Genomic DNA, 19,332 nt, shown 5'->3' with positions numbered 1-19,332 from the left:
CATTAATCCTTTCGCGTCAACATTTATGTTTTCTTTTTTTCCCCCTGGGATTACGCTTAATTGGGATTACGCTTAATTAAGAAGCGCAATTGGTGGGAAAGTAAACTTACAAGGAGCCTCTTCCAAGGAGGATCCATCTCCTTCTCAAAGGACTGAATGATACGTTCAAATGCATATTGTCAAACAAAAGAAAAGAAGGGAAAAGAGGAATCAGTATTTGGCTTTAAAAAAATGACAAAAGTAACTAAAAATGATTTAACAGTCATGTTCCTCTGTTTTGACTATGGTTCAGATACAGGCGTCTTCATGTGCATCTTATAAGATAAGATAGCATTATATTTCAACAAACTTCGATGGTATAGTAGGCCAAGTATCTGAATTATGGAGTTCTTTTACAGGGTCAGACAGGTTAATAGATAGACTTACAGAATAAGAGCTAAAAAACTAAAATACCTTCACCCATATTACATTATAAAAAATACAATATAACGTGAGTGAGGACATTTTAGTCTTTTAGCTCTTATTCTATAAGTTTGTCTATCAACTTATTTGGCTCTCAAGAATTTTTCCTAAACTATGTAAGAATTATTTTGACTCACATATGATATTTAAATTTATTTTATCAAATATAATTGTATTTATTTAATAAAATAATTAAACATTAAAATTTTATTTAACTTCAAAGATATATAAACTAAGAGTTTGATCCTCACTCCATCAAAAAGAAAAAAATCAAAAATCAAAATTAACTTATAATTTTTTCTCCATCGTCAAGTGGCAATGTGTTTTACATTTTAAAGTTTGAATAGATCAAAGTATGTTTTACTTTCTTCGTATAATATGAAAAATATGAATTTTTAAGATTTATTGATATGATGTTTTATCAATTAATGTTTCTTTCAATATTAAGTTTATGACTTGCATGTGGCATTAAAGCAATAATTTAAAAACTTATATTTTTTCATTTAAAGTTATATTATTGTTATCTAATTTATGAGTCAACTACTACAAATTTACAAGTCATAAATTTAGATGCATAAACTCATATTTTTATAGAATCAAAACTAACTTGCAATTCAATACCATAAATTCAGTGATAAACTCAATAAATTTTAAAATTTATATTATATATAAATTAATAATTAAAATTTTGATTATAGATGAATGATAATAAATGATAAATTTAATATTTATAAATTTTATGTTATTTAATATTTTTAAAATTAATATATAAAATTATTTTTAAATAAATATATATTTTTTATTTATGAAAAATACAATTATAAAGTGTAATAATCATGTTATTAAATAATATTAATTATTTTTTATAAAATTATATTATTTTAAAAATATATTTATATATATTAAAATAATTTTAATTATTTTTAAAATTTAACCATTCAAATTTATGATTCAATTTTATAGATAATTCTTCGATCTAATTTAAAATTTTGATTTTAACAAATTCTATTTTTATGTAAGAAGATTGTTCACAGGGAAAAAGGGGAGGGAGATGACGGTTGCAGAAACTCGCCGTTGGACTCCAGAAATCGCCGGAAGTTTTGAAACCAGGCTGTATGATGATAGATCACTCGCCAGAAAGGTTGGTAGCGATGAGTAGTGGCAGTTGTTGGCGATAACCGACAGCTAAGGGCGGTGATAGGCCGTATCTCTTCATTTTCTCCGGCGGTTTTCGTCATTTCCAACAGTCCATAGGACTTACGTCTATGCCGTGACCGATCGGCCATGGGCCTTTGGTCTTCGACCAGCCATCTCCGCTGTGGTCTGTCTTCTTCTCTGGTTTGCGGCTTGCGATGGGTCAAAGCTCTTGCAGCCGGCGCCCAAAGCTCCTGTAGCGCGAGTTGCCGGCGGCCGAAGGCATGATGGGCCGCCGTTGGGAGGCAATAAACTGGCAGCTAAATTGCAAAGAATAAGGGAAAGAGCCAGTGACGGCGATCAGAAGAGAAAACCCTAGGCAACCTTTACGATGGTAAGTATGACCCGTTTTCCGAAATTGGGTCAAGTCACCTGACCCACTATTTGGGGTCTGGATTCGATTTGCTACAACCGGATCCACGCATATTAGATCGGGTTGACCTACCCAGATCTGGATTGGTTGACCCGATCTAATAATCCGACCCATTTAAAAAAAATAATGTGAATTATGAAAAATATTTATAATTTAAAATTTATATTATGAATAATTTGTTAGTCACCAAATGGCTAAACTTCAAGTTATAAATTATTTTTAATTACCTACAAATTTTATGTTTAACAATGACATTAAGATTATGCAATTATACTTATTTATGGGTAAATTAAAGTTTGCATTATAAGATAAGATTAGCTCAAAAGTTAATTAATTATTGTTATAATTGACAAACATAAATATGGTGATTAGTATATTCTATTAATTTTATTTTATATATTTAAATATAAAAAAATATATTTAATTAGTATATATATGATTATCAATAATTTGTTTTTGTGTATATTTTAGTATCAGAATTTTGATGTACTTTATGTTTATTTATATTATATGTTTGGATCTGAATTCATGTGAAAATGTTATGACTCAAAACATTAATATATGAGTACTTTAATTTTATTTGTAGTATTTGTACATTTTCACTCCATTTGCATGTTTCATTTGTTCCTTAGTTTAATGGATTGAATTTCTCTTATTGTTATTGAAGTGAACAAAATTCAGTTTCACTTAAGTATTTTGGATTTTGATTTGGCGCTCTGAATTGAAAAATCCGCTACTATTATAGCTGAAAGTAACAATGATGAAAAATATTTCCACAAAATATCGGAAAGAACGAACAAATTAAGCTTAATATTTTTGTGAATGACAATTGCAAATAATTTAAAGACAGTTAGATCTTCTTAAAACTGATGATGTTAAGAAATTTGTGAAAGAACATTCTCAAACTACTAATAAGTCATTTGTTAGTTGTTAGTATATTAATAAGTACTTTGACTACTATGAAATATAATAGTTCACATACCATTCATGTGCATGTTCTTAAAATGATGACCTTAGTTGCAAAATTAGAAACTTTGAAAATTAATATAGATGAGTATTTCTTAGTACAATTTATACTTAATTTTTTATCTCTTAAGCAATATGGATAATTTCAAATGAATTACAATACTATAAAAAAACAAATGGAATGTAAATGAATTGACGAAGATGCTTGTTCAAGAGGAGATAAGATTAAAGAATCAAAGAGTTCATTTAGTTTATCTTTTAAGCCATCAAGAAACTAAAAAGAATTCTAAAAAGATAAGTGAAAAAAGTAAGAAAGAAAAGTTTTCACAACCTAGATGAAACTTCTAAGGGTGCTCACAAGAAGGAATATGGGACCATTAAATGTTATTTTTGTAATGAAGTTGGACACTATGAAATATAAAATTTGGTTTGAAAAGAAAGATAAGCATTATACTTTAGTATGTTTTGAATCAAACTTTATTGAAGCTTCTCATAATATTTGGTGGATTGATTTTAATTCAACTACTTAGGTGGCGTTCTCTTTGTGTTTTAATTTTGAGTTTTGAGTTTTGAATTCATTTTGAGTTTTGTGTTTTGAGTGTCTGTTTTGAGATTTTTGAAAACGTGTTCTTTTTGTCATTCTGAAAAACTGTTTCTTAAAACAAAAAATTAGAAAACGTGTTTATTTTGAAATTTTGAGAAAAATTATTTCATAATATTTTATTTAATAAATTTAATTTAAAATTATAAATACTTATTAATAAATTATAAATTTAATTAAAAAAATTTAAAATATAATACAAAAAATAACTAATAATCTAATTATATATAATACATTAAAATTATAAAATATTTTCTAAAATTATTTTTTATTTAACTCAACTATTAATTTGATGATAAATTTATTTTTACTTACAAATTAAAATTTCACATTAATTTTGAGATTTAAATTATCTATAACATAAATATTAAAAAGAAATTATAAATCATAAAATAGTAAAATATTAATTTATCTAAAATTTTAAATATATAATTAAAAAAAATTAAAGGAAAAACTAGGGCGTGGAGAGAGGCAGTGGCGGACAGAAGAAAGGCTAGAAGAAAGAAGCAAGAAATGGAAGAAGGGGAGGAGGAAGAGACGATCGACGATGGCGGATCTGGGCGTGGCGGGCATGGATGGCGGATCTGGAAGAGAGAACGGCGAGGTGCGGTGGATCTGGAATAGATAGCGGCGTAAGCGAACGACATGCGATGCACAGCGATGGATGGCGTAGGCGACGGTGGCAGGCGCTGCGATGGATGACGTAGGCGACGGTGATGGTGGTGGCTGGCGTTGCGATGGCCAACAAGGAAGAAGAGTCTGGAATAGAGGGGGATAGCGGCGAAAAAGATGGCGGGGGGCAGGCGTAGACGAACGACTTGCAGTGGCGGCGATGGCAGGGGGCAGGCGTAGACGAACGACTTGCAGTGGCGGCGATGGCGGTGGCAGACGTTGCGATGGCAAGAAGGAAGATGAGTCTGGAAGGGAGGAGGGCAGTGACGGAGAAGATGGCGGGGGGCAGTTGCGGACCTGTGGTGTTTGGCCAAGTCGACAGAGAGAGAGAGGGGGAGATGCAAGATTGGGTTGGGGGGCGGTGTGTTTTCCGCGTTTTGGGTTTTTGAGTGTGTTTTAACTGAAAACACCCAAAACAACAAAATGTTGTTTTGGGTTTTCTTTGTAAATTTTTTTGTTGTTTTCGAAAATGTGTTTTTGAAAATAACAAAGAGAACGCGTTTTCAGTGTTTTGAAAAACTGAAAACTCAAAACGGGTTGAAAACAGCAAAGAGAACAGGCCCTTATATTTCTAATACGATGCAAGGATTCCTTATAATCTGAACCATAAACCATAAAATCAAACGAAAATTTTGTGTTCATGGGGAATAAAACCAAAGCTCCTATTGAAGGTATTAGCACTTATTGTTTAATTTTAGATACCAAACATTATTTAGATTTATTTAATATTTTTTATGTGTCTACATTTTCTTACAATTTAATTTTTTTACAAAAACTTGATGTAGCAGGTTTTTCTTTTAAATTTGATTTTGAATCTTTTAGTTTATTTAAGAATAATAGTTTTATTGGTTCTAGAATGTTATGTGATGATTTTTATAAGTTTAATGGTCTTGCATCATAATGTTGGCACTAAACAATTTACTTGATGAAAATTCTATTTTCTAGTAACATAAATGTTTGGATCATATATTTACAAAAATGATACAAAGATTGGCAAAGAATGAAATCTTTTCGCATTTAGATTTTATTGATCTCAAAGTGTATATTGATTGTATTAAAAAAAAACAAATAAAACACACTAAAAAATGAGCTGCAAAAAGCACATCCTATTAAAATTATATGCATTGATATTTATGGACCTTTTGATACTCCATCTTTTAATTAAGAAAAATATTTTATCACATTTATTAATGATTTTTCATGTTATAATTACATTTATCTATTGTATGATAAATCTCAATTAGTTGATGCACTTGAGGTGTATATTAAAGAGATTGAGCAACAATTAGATAAAAATATTAAAATTGTAAGGTCAGATAGGGATAGTAAATGTTATAGAAAGATTGATAAAACAAAACAATATCCAAGTCCATTTATCAAATTCTTTAAAAGATATGGTATTTGTGCTCAATACACAATGTGAAATACACCACAACAAAATAGTGTTACAGAAAAGCGTAATCATACTTTAATGAAAATTGTTAAGAGTATAAAGAGTCATTCTTCTTTACCCTAATCTTTGTGGATATATGCATTTAGGATTGTCATGTATTTCCTAAACAGGGTTTTAAGCAAGGTATTCCAATTCCAAATACCCCTTTTGAACTATGGACAGAAAGAAAATTCAATTTAAGACACTTACATATTTGAGTTGTACAACAAAAGTAAGAATTTATAATTCACATAAAAAGAAATTGAACTTTAGAACAACAAGAATTACGATTGTTGTTCCTCAAATTGTAATTCAACCAAATAATAGTTAAGAACAACTAATAAATGATCAAACACTCCATGATGTAATTTTCAATAATGAACCCATAGTTGTTAAACCACAAGTAATATCATTAAGAAGATTTCAAAGAGAAATGACATCTATTATTTTTTATAACTATGTGATTTATTTACAAAAGTTAGGATTTGACTTAGGAATTGATAATAATTCAATTTCATTTTCACAAACCATGAAATGTGATGATTTTACTAGATGGTTAAATGCTATGGAAAAAGAGTTAAACTCTACGGATCAAAATCAAGTGGAATCTCATTGAATTGCCTAAAGGATGTCAAAAGGTTGGATGTAAATGAGTTTTTAAGCCTAAACATGATTTCAATAGGTATTATTGAACGACATAAAGTTAGGTTTGTTACTAAAAGTTTTACTCAACATGATGGCATTGATTATAAAGAAACTTTTTCACCAATTTTTAAGAAATATTCTCTTAAAATCATTATGATTTTAGTAACTTATTATGATTTAGAATTATATTAGATGGATGTTAAGACTGTTTTTTTTAATGAAAATTTAGAGGAAGAGATTTATATAGATCAATCTGAAGACTTTCCAATTAAGAAAAAAGAATACATCAAGTGTAAATTAAAGAAATCAATATATGGACTTAAACAAGAGTTATTATATGAAATCAAGAAATATCTCTCTAAGAATTTTGAAATGAAAGATATGAGAGAGGCAACCTATATGATAGGAATAGAAATATTTTGTGATAAATCACAAGAATTGTTAAAGTTGTCTCAAAAAGCCTACGTTAATAAAATTTTAGAGAAATTTAAGATAGATAAATGCTTAACAAGGGTAGTTCTAATTCAAAAGGAGAATAAATTTAACCTTATACAATGTCCAATAAAATGAATTAAAACAAGAATAAATAAAAAATATTCCTTATGCATTTGTGGTTGGGAGTTTAATGTATGCTCCAACTTGCACTAGACTAGACATTAGTTTTGTTGTCAAAATGTTAGGTGAGTATCAAAGTAATCTAGGTTTGAATCATTAGAAATCTGCAAAGAAAGTTCTCAGATACTTGCAAGGAATGAAGGATCATATATTCACTAAAGGAGATCCGATCGTTTTGAGGTGATTGAATATTCAAATTCAAATTTTGTCAGATATGTTGATACAAAAAAAATATACATTTGTCTACATGTTCCTATTAGTTAGAGAAGCAGTCTCATGAAAAAATATGAAGCAGTTCGTCATCGCCGCATTCACTATGGAAGTTGAGTTCATAGCATGCTTTTGAGGCTGCTATTCATGGATTATGGCTGCAAAACTTTATTTTAGGATTTAGGGTTGTCAACAGTATTGCCAAGCCATTGAAAATTTATTGTGATAACTTTATAACAATTTTTTTCTCTAAAAGCGACAAGTATTCTAAGGATGTTTAATATATGGAAATAAAATACTTGGTCATTAAAGAAAGAATTTAGAAATAAAAAATGTGGATTGAAAACATTAACACTAATTTTATGATTGCAAATCCTTTAACAAAATGACTATCACCCAAAACATTTAATGAAAATGTTGAAAGGATGGGTATTTTTGGATATCTTAGTTATATTGTATTATAATTCTATTAAGTTTATACATTTGACACTTTAAGTTCATTTACGTGTTTATGATATTTCATGTTTTTATTTGTATATGCTAAGGGCATGAGTAGACTGCTATCCTTATCTACATTTGGTATAAGAAAAGCATTAAAGTTAGACTTTTATAATTATCTTCATTAAAGGTTGTGTTAAGTTAATGGTTAGTATTGTGATACATAAAAGAAATTGTGTTGAAAATTGACGTACAACTACCGTGACTCGCATTAATATTTTAACTTAATAATGATATTACGTCATAGCCAAAGTAAGGAAAATTTTAGTATAATTTTTGATACGTTCTTATTATTAAATTGTGAAAGCAATATCATATGAGTCAAGTGAGAGAATGTAAAAATTATTTTAATTAATATTATACAACAACAACAACATATCCAGCCTTTATCCCATTATGTGGGGTCGGCTACATGAATTCTAGACTTCCATGTATTTCTGTCTTTTGTCATATCCTCATTTAGATCCATATATTTCATATCAAAGTTTAATGTCTTTATCAAAGTCTTCTTGGGTCTACCTCTACCTCTTTTTGTGACTAATTGTTCCATTTCATCAACTCTCTTCACGAGAGCGTCTCTTACTCTCCTTCTCACATGACCAAACCATCTTAGTCTAGTCTCTCTCATCTTCTCCTCGATTGACACTACTCCTATCTTATTACGAATAACTTCATTTCTAATTTTATCCTTTCTTGTATGTCCGCACATCCATCTTAACATCCTCATCTCCGCTACACTCGTCTTTTGCTCATGCTGGTATTTGACTGCCCAACATTCTGAGCCATACAGCAAGACTGGTCTTATAGTTGTCCTATAAAATTTTCCTTTCAATTTTAATGGGATTTTACCATCACATAACACCCCCGATGCATTTCTCCATTTTAGCCAACCTGCCTTAATTCTATGCACAACATCCTCGTGGATTTCTCCATCTTTTTGAATCACTGATCCCAAATATTGAAAATGGTCTTTTCTTTGTAAGATTTGGTCTTCTAATTTTATTATAACATCATCCACTCTTGTATTTTTACTAAATTTGCATTCCATATATTCTGTTTTCTTTCTACTTAATTTAAATCCCTTAGATTCTAAATTGTTTCTCCACAACTCAAGCTTAGTGTTCACTCCTTCTTTTGTTTCATCCACCAACACTATGTCGTCTACAAATAGCATACACCATGGCACATCTGTCTGAATATCTTTAGTGAGTTCATCCATTACTAGGGCAAATAAGTATGGATTTAGTGCAGAACCTTGATGCAGTCCTATTGTAGTTGTAAATGGTTCAGTATCCCCTCCGCATGTCCTGACCCTTGTCTCTACACTATGATACATGTCCTTAAGGGCTTGTATATAGGCTATTTTGACTCATTTCTTCTCTAAAACCCTCCATAATACTTCTCTAGGGACCCTATCATAGGCCTTTTCTAGATCTATAAACACCATATGTAGGTCCTTCTGATGATCTCGATATATTTCCATTAGACGCCTCAGTAAATATATAGCTTCCATTGTTGACCTACTAGGCATGAAACCAAACTGATTTTCTGACACCTTTGTTTCCTTTCTGAGCCTCTGCTCTATTACTCTCTCCCAGAGTTTCATGGTATGACTCATTAACTTAATTCCTCTATAATTTTCACAGTTTTGAACATCTCCTTTGTTCTTGTATATAGGAACCAAAGTACTCTTCCTCCACTCATCTGTCATCTTTTTTGATTTAAGGATGGCGTTAAATAGTTGCGTTAGCCAGGAGATGCCCTCTTCTCCCATGCATTTTCATGCTTCTATTGGTATATTATCTGGTCCCACTGCCTTATGATTTTTCATCTTTTTAATGCTTGCCTTATTTCATTTGAACTTATGCGTCGATAGAATGTGTAGCTCACATTCCCTTCGGAGTTACTAAGATGTCCCAACCTAACTCTTGTGTCACCACCATCATTGAATAATTTTGTGAAATACTCATTCCATCTCTCCTTAATCGCTCCCTCATTTACTAAAACATTTTGATTGTCATCTTTTATGCATTTCACTTGATTTAAATCCCGTGTTTTTCTTTCTCTTGCTTTAGCTAATTTATATATATCCCTTTCTCCATCTTTTGTATCAAGTCGTTTATATAGATTCTCATATGCTTTTGACCTTGCTTCACTGACAGCTCTTTTTGTTGCATTTTTTGCTTCTTTATAATTTTTTTGATTTTTTTCATTGTTGCATTGATATACCGCCTTATAGCAAGTTTTCTTATTTTTAATTTTCAATTGTACCTCTTCATTCCACCACCAAGACTCCTTAAGGTTAGGGGCTCTACCATTTGTCTCTCCAAGGACTACCTTTGCCGTACTTCTCAGAGCATTAGCCATTTCTTTCTACATTTGGTTTGTCTGTCTTTCTCCATTCCATTCCCTTCTACCCCTTAATTTTTCTTTGAAGATTAGTTGTTTCTCCCCTTTTAAATTCCACCACCGATTCTTGGATTTTGTTCTATGTGATTTTTTCTCTTCCAATTTCTTATTTGGACATCAAGTACTAGAAGTCTATGTTGAGTAGTCAAACACTCTCCCGGTATCACCTTACAATTCCTACAACATAACCGATCCTCTTGTCTCATGAGGAAGTAATTTATTTGGGTGCTTGAGGTGATATTTTTATATGTGATTAAGTGTTCGTCCCGTTTTTTGAACCTAGTATTGGTTATAATGAGCTCATATGCCATAGCAAAATCTAGGATAGATTTACCCTCATTATTAATTTTCCCGAATCCATACCCTCCGTGTACCTCTCTATATCCGTTTCCGTCTCTACCCACGTGCCCATTTAAGTCACCTCCTATAATCACTTTCTCTTCTCTTGGTATCATTTGTATGAGTCCCTCTAAGTCCTCCCAGAATTTTGCTTTTATCTCATCACCTAACCCCGCTTGTGGTGCATATGTGCTAAAGATATTCATAGTCATTCTTCCTAGACTAATCTTCACCATAATAATCATATCCCCTATTCTCTTTACATCCACTACCTCATCTATTAAGCTTTTATCCATAATAATCCCCACTCCATTTTTCGCTCGATCAGTTCCTGTGTACCATATTTTATATCCAGCTTCTGATAAACTTTTTGCTTTTTTTCCTACCCATCTCGTCTCTTGAAGGCACATAATATTAATTTTTCTCCTAATCATCACATCCACCACTTCCATAGCTTTGCCTGTTAATGTTCCTATGTTCCATGACCCAATCCTTAATCTATGATTTTGTTTTTTGCCTTGACTTTGGATTTGATTTTGTTTTTGGCCTTGACTTTGAATTTGATTTTGTTTTTGATTTTGATTTTGGACTAGCTTCTTTACCCACATCCGTCCAAGCAAATGCGGGAACCCTTGCTCATTTATCACTACATCCGGGCGTCGATGCAGCGGCCCTAGCTCACTTATCACTACACGGGGACAGTATAGCGCGTCGCTATGAAGGGTTACGCCCACGCCCAAACGATTTTTCATAATTTGTCTAGAGTTCATGTTTTGGATCCGACTAAGTTTTACGTTAGCTGTCGGTTACCTAACACAACCCTCCTCCTTTATCCAGACTTGGGACCGGCAGTGGATAACATCCCCAGGCGCAGTTATTTTAATTAATATTACATTTAAGTTTATTTTATCAAGTATAATTGTAATTATTTGATAAAATAATAAAAAAAAATTAATAAGATGATTGAACACTAAAAATCTATTTGGTTTTGAAGATATATACAACTCTTGATAAGTTTTAATAGAAGGTTATACCTAAACCTATAAATAGAAATTTAGTCATCTCTCTACCAAGAAAAAAAAAACAAGAAATCAAAATTAACGTACAATTTTTCCTCCATCATCAAGATTAAGGGGTTAAGAGAGAAAAATCAAATCCTTCAATTCTCTTCATCAATTGGAAGCGTGTTTTACATCTTGAAATATCAATGTATGTTTTTCTTTTTTTATACTATATGAAAAACATGAAGTTTCAAGATTCATGGGTATGATGTTTTATGATTTATTATTTCCTTCACAGTGAAGATTATGACTTACAATCTAAAGTTGAAAAACCACAGAACCTAAAATCATCACCATAGTCTGTGTGTTAAGAACCAGATGACAGACAAAAAAAATGACACAGATTACAAACTTCCAGAAGGGAAATCCTCATTCATTTGGGGGAAAACGATACTGGAACAAAAGAAAGAACACAAAGAGACTTGGAATCAAAGCATGAATATCACAGCCAGGACTCTACTAAACCTCTTTCTCGCATGCCCTCTCTTCTTTTTCATCACCACATTGAGCTTCATATCCACTGCTTTTGCAAGCACCAATGCTGGTGCCTGTTGGTATTGTTAACTCTATTCCTGTATACAAAGCTGAGGCGACTATTTTGCCTAGTCGATGCATTTACAGCTGCTAATTTGGCAAATGTAACCTAGAAAAGTCAGTATAATTTCTATCTCCATTGTCGATCCTAGGAACAGGACGGAAGCTTCCTAAGGTTTAGATTTGATCTTCTTCATGACAAGGGTTGATTCCATCTAGCTGAATTGTGAAGAGAGCAATATCCAAACACCCATTACTGGAAAGATTATAAGTGCCGAAGCCTGGGGTATGTGAAAAAGATCAAAGTCTGACACAGGTTTTAAAGCAGCTAGTGTGTGGAACACTTGAACAATCAAAAATAGAAGACAAGCAAATATAAATAATGGCATACCATGAAAAACACCAATTCTTCATTAGCAAGAGCTGCAGTAAGTTCATTCCTTTCCATTTCCTGCTTAATCCAACCTTGCAACTAAAAAAAGAGATGGCCAAATTAGTTAATTGGTATGTCATCAAGTTTGCTAGATGTTAACACCACTGGTTGATATTCCACATGATCCAATCATGCAATATTGTGAAACAGAGTTGAATACGTAAGTTGTAGGCCAAACCCTCACATTCATGTTTTAGTGTATGAAATATGAGTAGACAAATACAACAAATGCATAAAATCACAATGTTTGAAAAACCAGACTGGGGACTTAAACTAGAAATGGAGAGGTTAGACCAGCATTGAACTGGGATTTATTTTATTAAATAAATAAATACATGATAATTAGAACTAAGATCCAAAAACCAAAACAAATTAAAATCCATCGTGAAATACTATAATAGATTCAAAAATGTATCAAATAACATTCTTCTATAATTAGAAAGAGTCCATAATATAATAATATTAGTAAAAATTTAGGATGAAAATAAAATGAAACTCAAGATAAAACATTTAGATTATGAATCAACAATTACAAAAAGATTGTCCACGCATCAATAATATCCAAATTACGAATCATTTAATATATAGTATCAAAGAGTCAACATCAACTTCTTGGTTTCCCAAATTATAGTTGTCTTCTCTAACATCAGCCTTGTTCAACTGGTCACTTCAACTGTTAATTGGCTGATTTTTTCCAACTAGCTTTTTACTGCAAACTGGCCAGTCCATCCACCGGTAACTAAATTCCAAAAAGAAGAATTCTTCGGATTGACTGAAAGGAAAAGCCACTACTGATTTGCTTGATTCAAAATGTGTGTGTGTGTGTCTGTGTCTGTGTGTGTGAGAGAAAGAGAGAGAGAGAATTCTGCCACATTGATAGAATATTGATGATATCTATTTATGCTTTGCTGTATATTAGAAGACTGGAAATAGAATATAGCTGATGCAAATTTATACTATGATGGTGTGGGATAAGTGTTCAACGAATGTCCCAAGAAGACCAGACAGACTTGCATGAAATTGGATGATAATAATTACCAAGAAACTGTAATGATTAAAGGAAGCTAGCCTGTGAGGGAAAGGATTTAGGGGAAGGAGAAACAATCCTTCCCAATGGGAAGGATATCGGATTTGAACAAGAAGTTGGCAAGTGGATCAGGGAAGGAAGACTTATGGGTGAAAATGTTTTTGCTCTTCTAACTCCTCTTTGAGCCGTTTACTTACAGTTTGATAATAAAATACTTTAAGAACATTTACTACTCTCTTCCTTCCTCTCAACCAAAAAACTTGGAGGCAACCATAGTTCCTTACCCAGGGGATCCATCTCTCTTCCATTCACCCTTCTCTTCCCTTCCTAATTTTCCTCCATTTTGACCAAACAAATTCCACTTTCTCAATCTATAATCATGTTTGGAGAGTCCACTGCAAGTAGGATGAAATGTTGGGCTTCTGGTTTTAAAGCCCTATGAACTGATTAAGAAAACGTATCTGAGTACTATCATGAAAGTCACAAAGCCAATTAAGAAGTCATGGTAGCTGACAACTAGCATAGAAACTTATTGGATCAACTATCATGGATTTTAAACAAATGGAGATGGCTGGAGATCTAGAATTCATATAGCCAATCCCCCTAGGAGAATAAGGCTTATAATTGTTGTTGTTATCCAAGCTTTAGTTGTTCACAAGAAAAAAACATTTGAAAATATTTGTATCATGAAGAGTAAAATAACAACGTCACAAGCCTTAATCCCACTAGGTGGAGACAGCTACGTGAATCCTAGCTCTCCAATCATCTCTTTCTATACATTATATCATGAAATGCTGAACAGGCATAAAATTTACATTGCTTAGACACTGAGTGTGCGAGACAGTTCACCCAGCTCACATACAAAAAAAGCAATTTTTACAAAAAAATAAAATGCATACCTCGTGATGATACTTCTTTGTTGCTGACATGATCCTTTTTGACTTTTGCAAAGCTTGAGATGCATAGGAACCCAAAGCAGATTCCTTGTCAAATAAGAGTGAATCCAGCATCATCATTAACTTCCGGAGATGATTACCAAAAAGGTTTCTGACAAACTATAAGCACACGTTGCATTAGATTTACCAAAAACTGAAATGTATAGGAACTGTGACAAAAAATAAGGGACTTCCACAGATTTTCAACCGTGCCTAACACTACTATTGGAGATGATAGATAGAAATTGCTATAAAAATTTTAATATTATGTTTATTGAATTTCTGAATTAGAAAAGGACTAGGCAGAAGAAACCAAAGTAGCCAAATAATGTTCCCTTGCCTTTAAGAACGTGCATCTTGTGAAGCTGACTTCTCTTTTAACCTTTAAAGCCCTCATCTGCAATGGACAAATTTTAGACATTTTGATTCAAAAGTTTTGAACTTTACAGTTCCGCACAGCATTTGGAGAGAGAGAGAGAGGTTTGCTGTCATACTTCTGCTATATGAAGAGCCTGTTCAAGTTGCTGAATTTGAATCCATTGCTCTGTCACAATGTCAGCCATCTGTAAACACCAGAAAAGTACTACTAACTTGACAAATGCACGTAAGTACTGACAACAAAAAGTACTTCAAATTGATGTCAAGGGATGCTCAGCAAACAGTTTAGTCATAATGCTTGAGACTGCAAAGTAGACGGTTGAAGTAGCACACAGTTCACATGCATTTAACATTAATCCATCCATTACTCAACTGATTATCTAAACAGGTCCCACACAGTATCTGGAGGTAAACATAAGTTAGAAGACCAGATAGTGTGCAGATCATGTTGGGATCTACATATTTTTGGCAATCCCCAGGTACTTTGCTTTTGGAGAATCCCAAACCTTCCTCACTGCATAATTGGTCTGAGACTACATCTGCCTAGTACATTAGAAACAGCTCCAGAGCCTCTTCATGGGCATTAATAGGCAAGCTGAAAAACTTAACCAGGCTTCTGATATTTATTAGCACCCAAAAAGAGGATTCTACCTGATTACCAGATTCTGCTCTCCTTTCCTATGACTGAGTAGTACCACCTCCTTTCCCCAAAGAGTTGGCACCATCAAGAGGAACCCAATCTAGAATCTCCAAATAATCCAATATCCTTCATAGCTAGAAAAATGGGTCCCTCGAACTTAAGAAACACAACCATTTATAAGAAGATTTAGCATCATGTTGACCATGAACACTTGTCATATACTTTTTAGTACACATACTAAAATAAGAATGTTACAGTGAATGTGCTGCTATACAAGAAAAGACAAGTAACTGTACACTTATTTATAAGAAAAGAAATAGAATTTTACTTCCACAGTTATGGACATCAATGCATCAATTCAAGTAATAGATTGCCAATGTCCTCAAGTAGCTCATCTAGGAATAAAGGTATGAGTCAGGGTGCCAACCTTTTCAACTTGAGAAGTAACCAGTTCTAATCTGTTCTCAGCAGCTTCTGCTTTAGACGCTAAAAGGTGAAGCTCAAAGTTGTTTTTCCCTAAGGTAGCCCAAAGAATTCGGACCTAAACATCCATTTTTACATTTTGGTAAGGATAAACAACCAAAAGATCAAGCAATGAAAAATAAATGAGAGAATCAATAGAATTGAACCAAACCTCTTCCTCAAGCTGATTAAGCCTACGATTTGCACTCAATGACTCATCCTGCAATATGAAGGCTAAATCAATAAGCAATACGATGGGTTGGAATACTGCAATCATGCTCACTGCAGAATGTAACATAAATCAGGAACAAGATACAAAGAATCAAGCATTTTATATGTCATTAGCAAAAGGGTAGCTATATTTAGCACGGCATATGAAAAGTACACATTAAATAATATGTCCCTTCATGGAGAACTGATAAAATTGGATCAATACAGATAGAATAGCACGGCACCACTGTGCAAAGATAACACATATCAAGAAATGGTTCAAATATTTTTATCTTCAAACTAAAAAAACCATGTTGTAATGTATTTGATTTTCCTGCAAAGAGAGTAGAACCTACCAGCTTCTGTGTCCAGTTAACTGGAACTGGCATTGGATATTCTTCTGATTGCTGCTGCTGCTGTCATGGTGCTAGAGATTGAATGGACATACATATTGTACCTGTTGCTTTATTCCTGAATCTTACTGAATTATTGTTTTATTAGTCTGTTCAATTGTTGAATTTTGGTTTAGATCCCAGGTCTTTATAGTCTGGTTTGGCTCCCCTTTTATGCAACTGTTTTGAGAAGTAGCCATTGCTAAAGTTATGTAGCTTTTATCTTGAAGAACAAACTTATTTGATTACTGCTTGATAAATTAAATGACCCAGCCAGTCTTATCTCCTCCCAAAACAGTAACAAAGTGTGGGAAATATTTACCCACGATGGATAGCTAACACTTCATTTATTTATTTTTGCTAAGTAAACTTCAACATTTCTTTTTTTTTTTTTTTATTAGTGGATAACTAACACGAAGAGCACTTGTATTGACTACGAAGTCAGATATGGAGCATGCTCTTCTAGCGGTCGGTAGCTCTCACGTGAAACTCAGAGATTTCTTGTCATGAGAAATGTAGCCAACAATTTAATTTTTCAGTTTTCCTTTAATTTTTCATTTTTCCTTGGTTCAGTCATAGCAGGCAGTTATATTCAGGGACTAAACCCAGCAACTCACCAAATATGTTTTATTATTTACAACTTATATGGTTACTAAAATCACGCCATGTGTAACTATATCACTAATTTCCAAGGTGACATCTATCAGTTGTTAAATAAATAGAAGCCAACGTAAGAATCAGCGGTTTGTTGAAATATGTGGAAAAGGAAAACTAGAAATTCAGTAGTGCCATGGAAGCCGGACATTTCGTCCATATCTTGATAAATCTTAGCTTATAGATTATTTCAAGAGATAATAGGTAAGGTCCAAATCTTATGTTTACTTTTGCACACCGCGGCAGGGGACTTGAGAAAAACTCAAAACAAGGTAAATCAATGAGATAACATCAATATCCCACTTGCATTAAGAAGAGACTTGAGAACACTTTGCTGCTTATATAGAATACCCTTCGGTCACATCAAAGAGAGGGTAATCATCAATCTTCAGCCCCCTCATACCTTTTTTTACTTGAAAAAAAAAAAAAAATTGGAATGTATCTATAGAAGAAGGAAACTATAACATGAATGTGTTAGCAACTTTCTAGAGACATTATGAACTAAAATAATAAATCCATGTGTACAACTTTTGAAATTGTACAAAAAATCAGAGTACATAATACACAAACATGTTAATTATGCACATTACAAGATTCCAAAAGAAGTTTATCTTTGAAGAAAAAAAGAATAGAGATTGCATAGCATCAGGAAGTCTCCATGCTGGCACATACAAACATCAAATATTAGCATATTGTTTAAGAGGGCAAACCTGTAAACTGGAAAATGCAGATTGTAGACGATCCAGTTCATGCGTCATCTCTTTAATTAGCTTCTCATTTTCTTTGAGATAGAAGCTTTTTGCATTTATGTCCCAGATAGTTCCCTCAAGGAGGGATTCTACAAAGACATAAATTAGATTGAGATCATGCAAGTCCCGAGAATACACACACGCATTCATCTAAAACCACCGTAACAGCACTTTTCTTATGATGTTGACTTTAGCATAAAGTATAACGGGCTTGAGGCTACCCTCCTTTCTTTGAGAAATTATTTTGCATCTCCGAGGCAAATTGAGGTGCTCAAACCAATGATTTACTGTCACGTGTTAATAGTAAGGTAAACTAACAAATATTCTTTTGACCAAGAAAAATAATAACCTGAATCTACTTACAGATTTATACTTACCATTAACAAGTGGTAACAAAATATTGATTTGGGACACCAATATTTGCAACTTTGGAGGCACAAAATAATTTCTCCCTTTCTTGAAAAATTCACTCAAAACCCTTAAACATCAATGGACGATCTCAACTAAGCACCAAAACTATATGCTAAGACACTCCAACAAAATCGAGTGATTGTGTAAAAGCAGGGCAGGGAAAGTTCACAATATGAACGGATGATTTTGCCAGCATCCAAGTGTCTGCAGCGTAGATTGTGGTGGTTACCATATAAATAGAAGGCTAACCAAATCAAGCGGAGTGTAGGAAAATGGGAAATTACCCAATTGATCGATTCTGAGCTTCGCCTCTTCGAACTCGGCAATCAACTGGTGATTCTGATGGTCTCCACATGATGTAGTTTCAGAGCCAATCCGAGGCCCGGAAGCTTTAGATTCAGAGGGGACGAGGAGATGTGGAAGTATGGCGAGAAGCACAATCAGTGAAAGCCCCATCGGCATCGCTGCTCTGCTCTGAACTCTCCAGCGACTGTTGTTTATATGAGATATATGACGTCTTCCGAATATTATTATTATTATAATGTTAAAAACTTGAAATACCAAGGGGTGAATTCGCATCTCCCGAACCAGCTTTTCGGTCTAGTTTGTTGGACCCAAAGAAAGTAACATGTTTTTATTACAGAAGCAAAGCCAAAATTTGACGTTATTGTTACATGAATATAATAATAAAATTTATATTGGGAGATTCGTTTTTAATTCGTCAAAATTTATATAAAAAATATAATATTTTTTATTTAAGTACTCAAATACTTAAATTAAATTCTTGTAATTAAAAAAGATAGCAGAGCTCTATCTTGAGTTTCAATAATTATCTTCTAAAATTAAGAGTCCAATAGAGAAGTTGGAAAAATTTGTGACAACCATAGTTCATATTTCAAAATTGATTAGAATTTGACTTATCTTATATTTTATATATTTCTTAAATAAGATTTTAAAATTATCTATTTACACTTTTTTAGTTCTAAGAATGTCTCCCGAATAAGTCTTTGAGATACTTTGTTAGGTCATT

The 19,332-nt window shown here is 32.8% G+C and overlaps 1 protein-coding gene across 2 annotated transcripts; it reads right to left on the bottom strand.

Moving 5' to 3' along the window:
- Positions 1–1,475: 1,475 nt before the first annotated feature.
- On the bottom strand, positions 1,476–18,802 carry LOC127795687 (uncharacterized). 2 transcript variants are annotated; one of them, XM_052327516.1, is made up of 9 exons: positions 18,587–18,802; positions 17,853–17,980; positions 16,059–16,106; positions 15,852–15,965; positions 14,901–14,969; positions 14,747–14,803; positions 14,371–14,526; positions 12,403–12,483; positions 1,476–1,916 (listed from the first exon to the last, which is right to left on the bottom strand). In XM_052327516.1, exons 1-9 carry the CDS (start codon positions 18,762–18,764, stop codon positions 1,491–1,493), a joined length of 1,257 nt encoding a protein of 418 aa, XP_052183476.1. In that variant the 5' UTR covers positions 18,765–18,802; the 3' UTR covers positions 1,476–1,490. The 2 variants fall into 2 exon arrangements, with proteins under 2 accessions (XP_052183476.1, XP_052183477.1); XM_052327517.1 differs by lacking the exon at positions 1,476–1,916 and adding an exon at positions 11,766–12,292.
- Between the last annotated feature and the right edge of the window lie 530 nt (positions 18,803–19,332).

The sequence above is a fragment of the Diospyros lotus genome, chromosome 2 (genome assembly GCF_014633365.1).
Source record: "Diospyros lotus cultivar Yz01 chromosome 2, ASM1463336v1, whole genome shotgun sequence".
In the NCBI taxonomy this organism is placed as follows: Eukaryota; Viridiplantae; Streptophyta; class Magnoliopsida; order Ericales; family Ebenaceae; genus Diospyros; species Diospyros lotus.
The sequence above is the reverse complement of the archived record's forward strand: the minus strand, read 5'-3'. Positions and strand labels throughout refer to the sequence as shown.

Bases quoted from the DNA above. Each gene is read 5' to 3' on its own strand.
- LOC127795687 (XM_052327516.1), bottom strand. From the start codon at position 18,764: ATGCCGATGGGGCTTTCACTGATTGTGCTTCTCGCCATACTTCCACAT. The intron at 14,804-14,900 runs GTATGACAGCAA...TGTCCATTGCAG, and splicing joins AGGCTCTTCATATAGCAGAA to ATGAGGGCTTTAAAGGTTAA. The intron at 14,527-14,746 runs GCAAGGGAACAT...GTGTGCTTATAG, and splicing joins CAAGATGCACGTTCTTAAAG to TTTGTCAGAAACCTTTTTGG.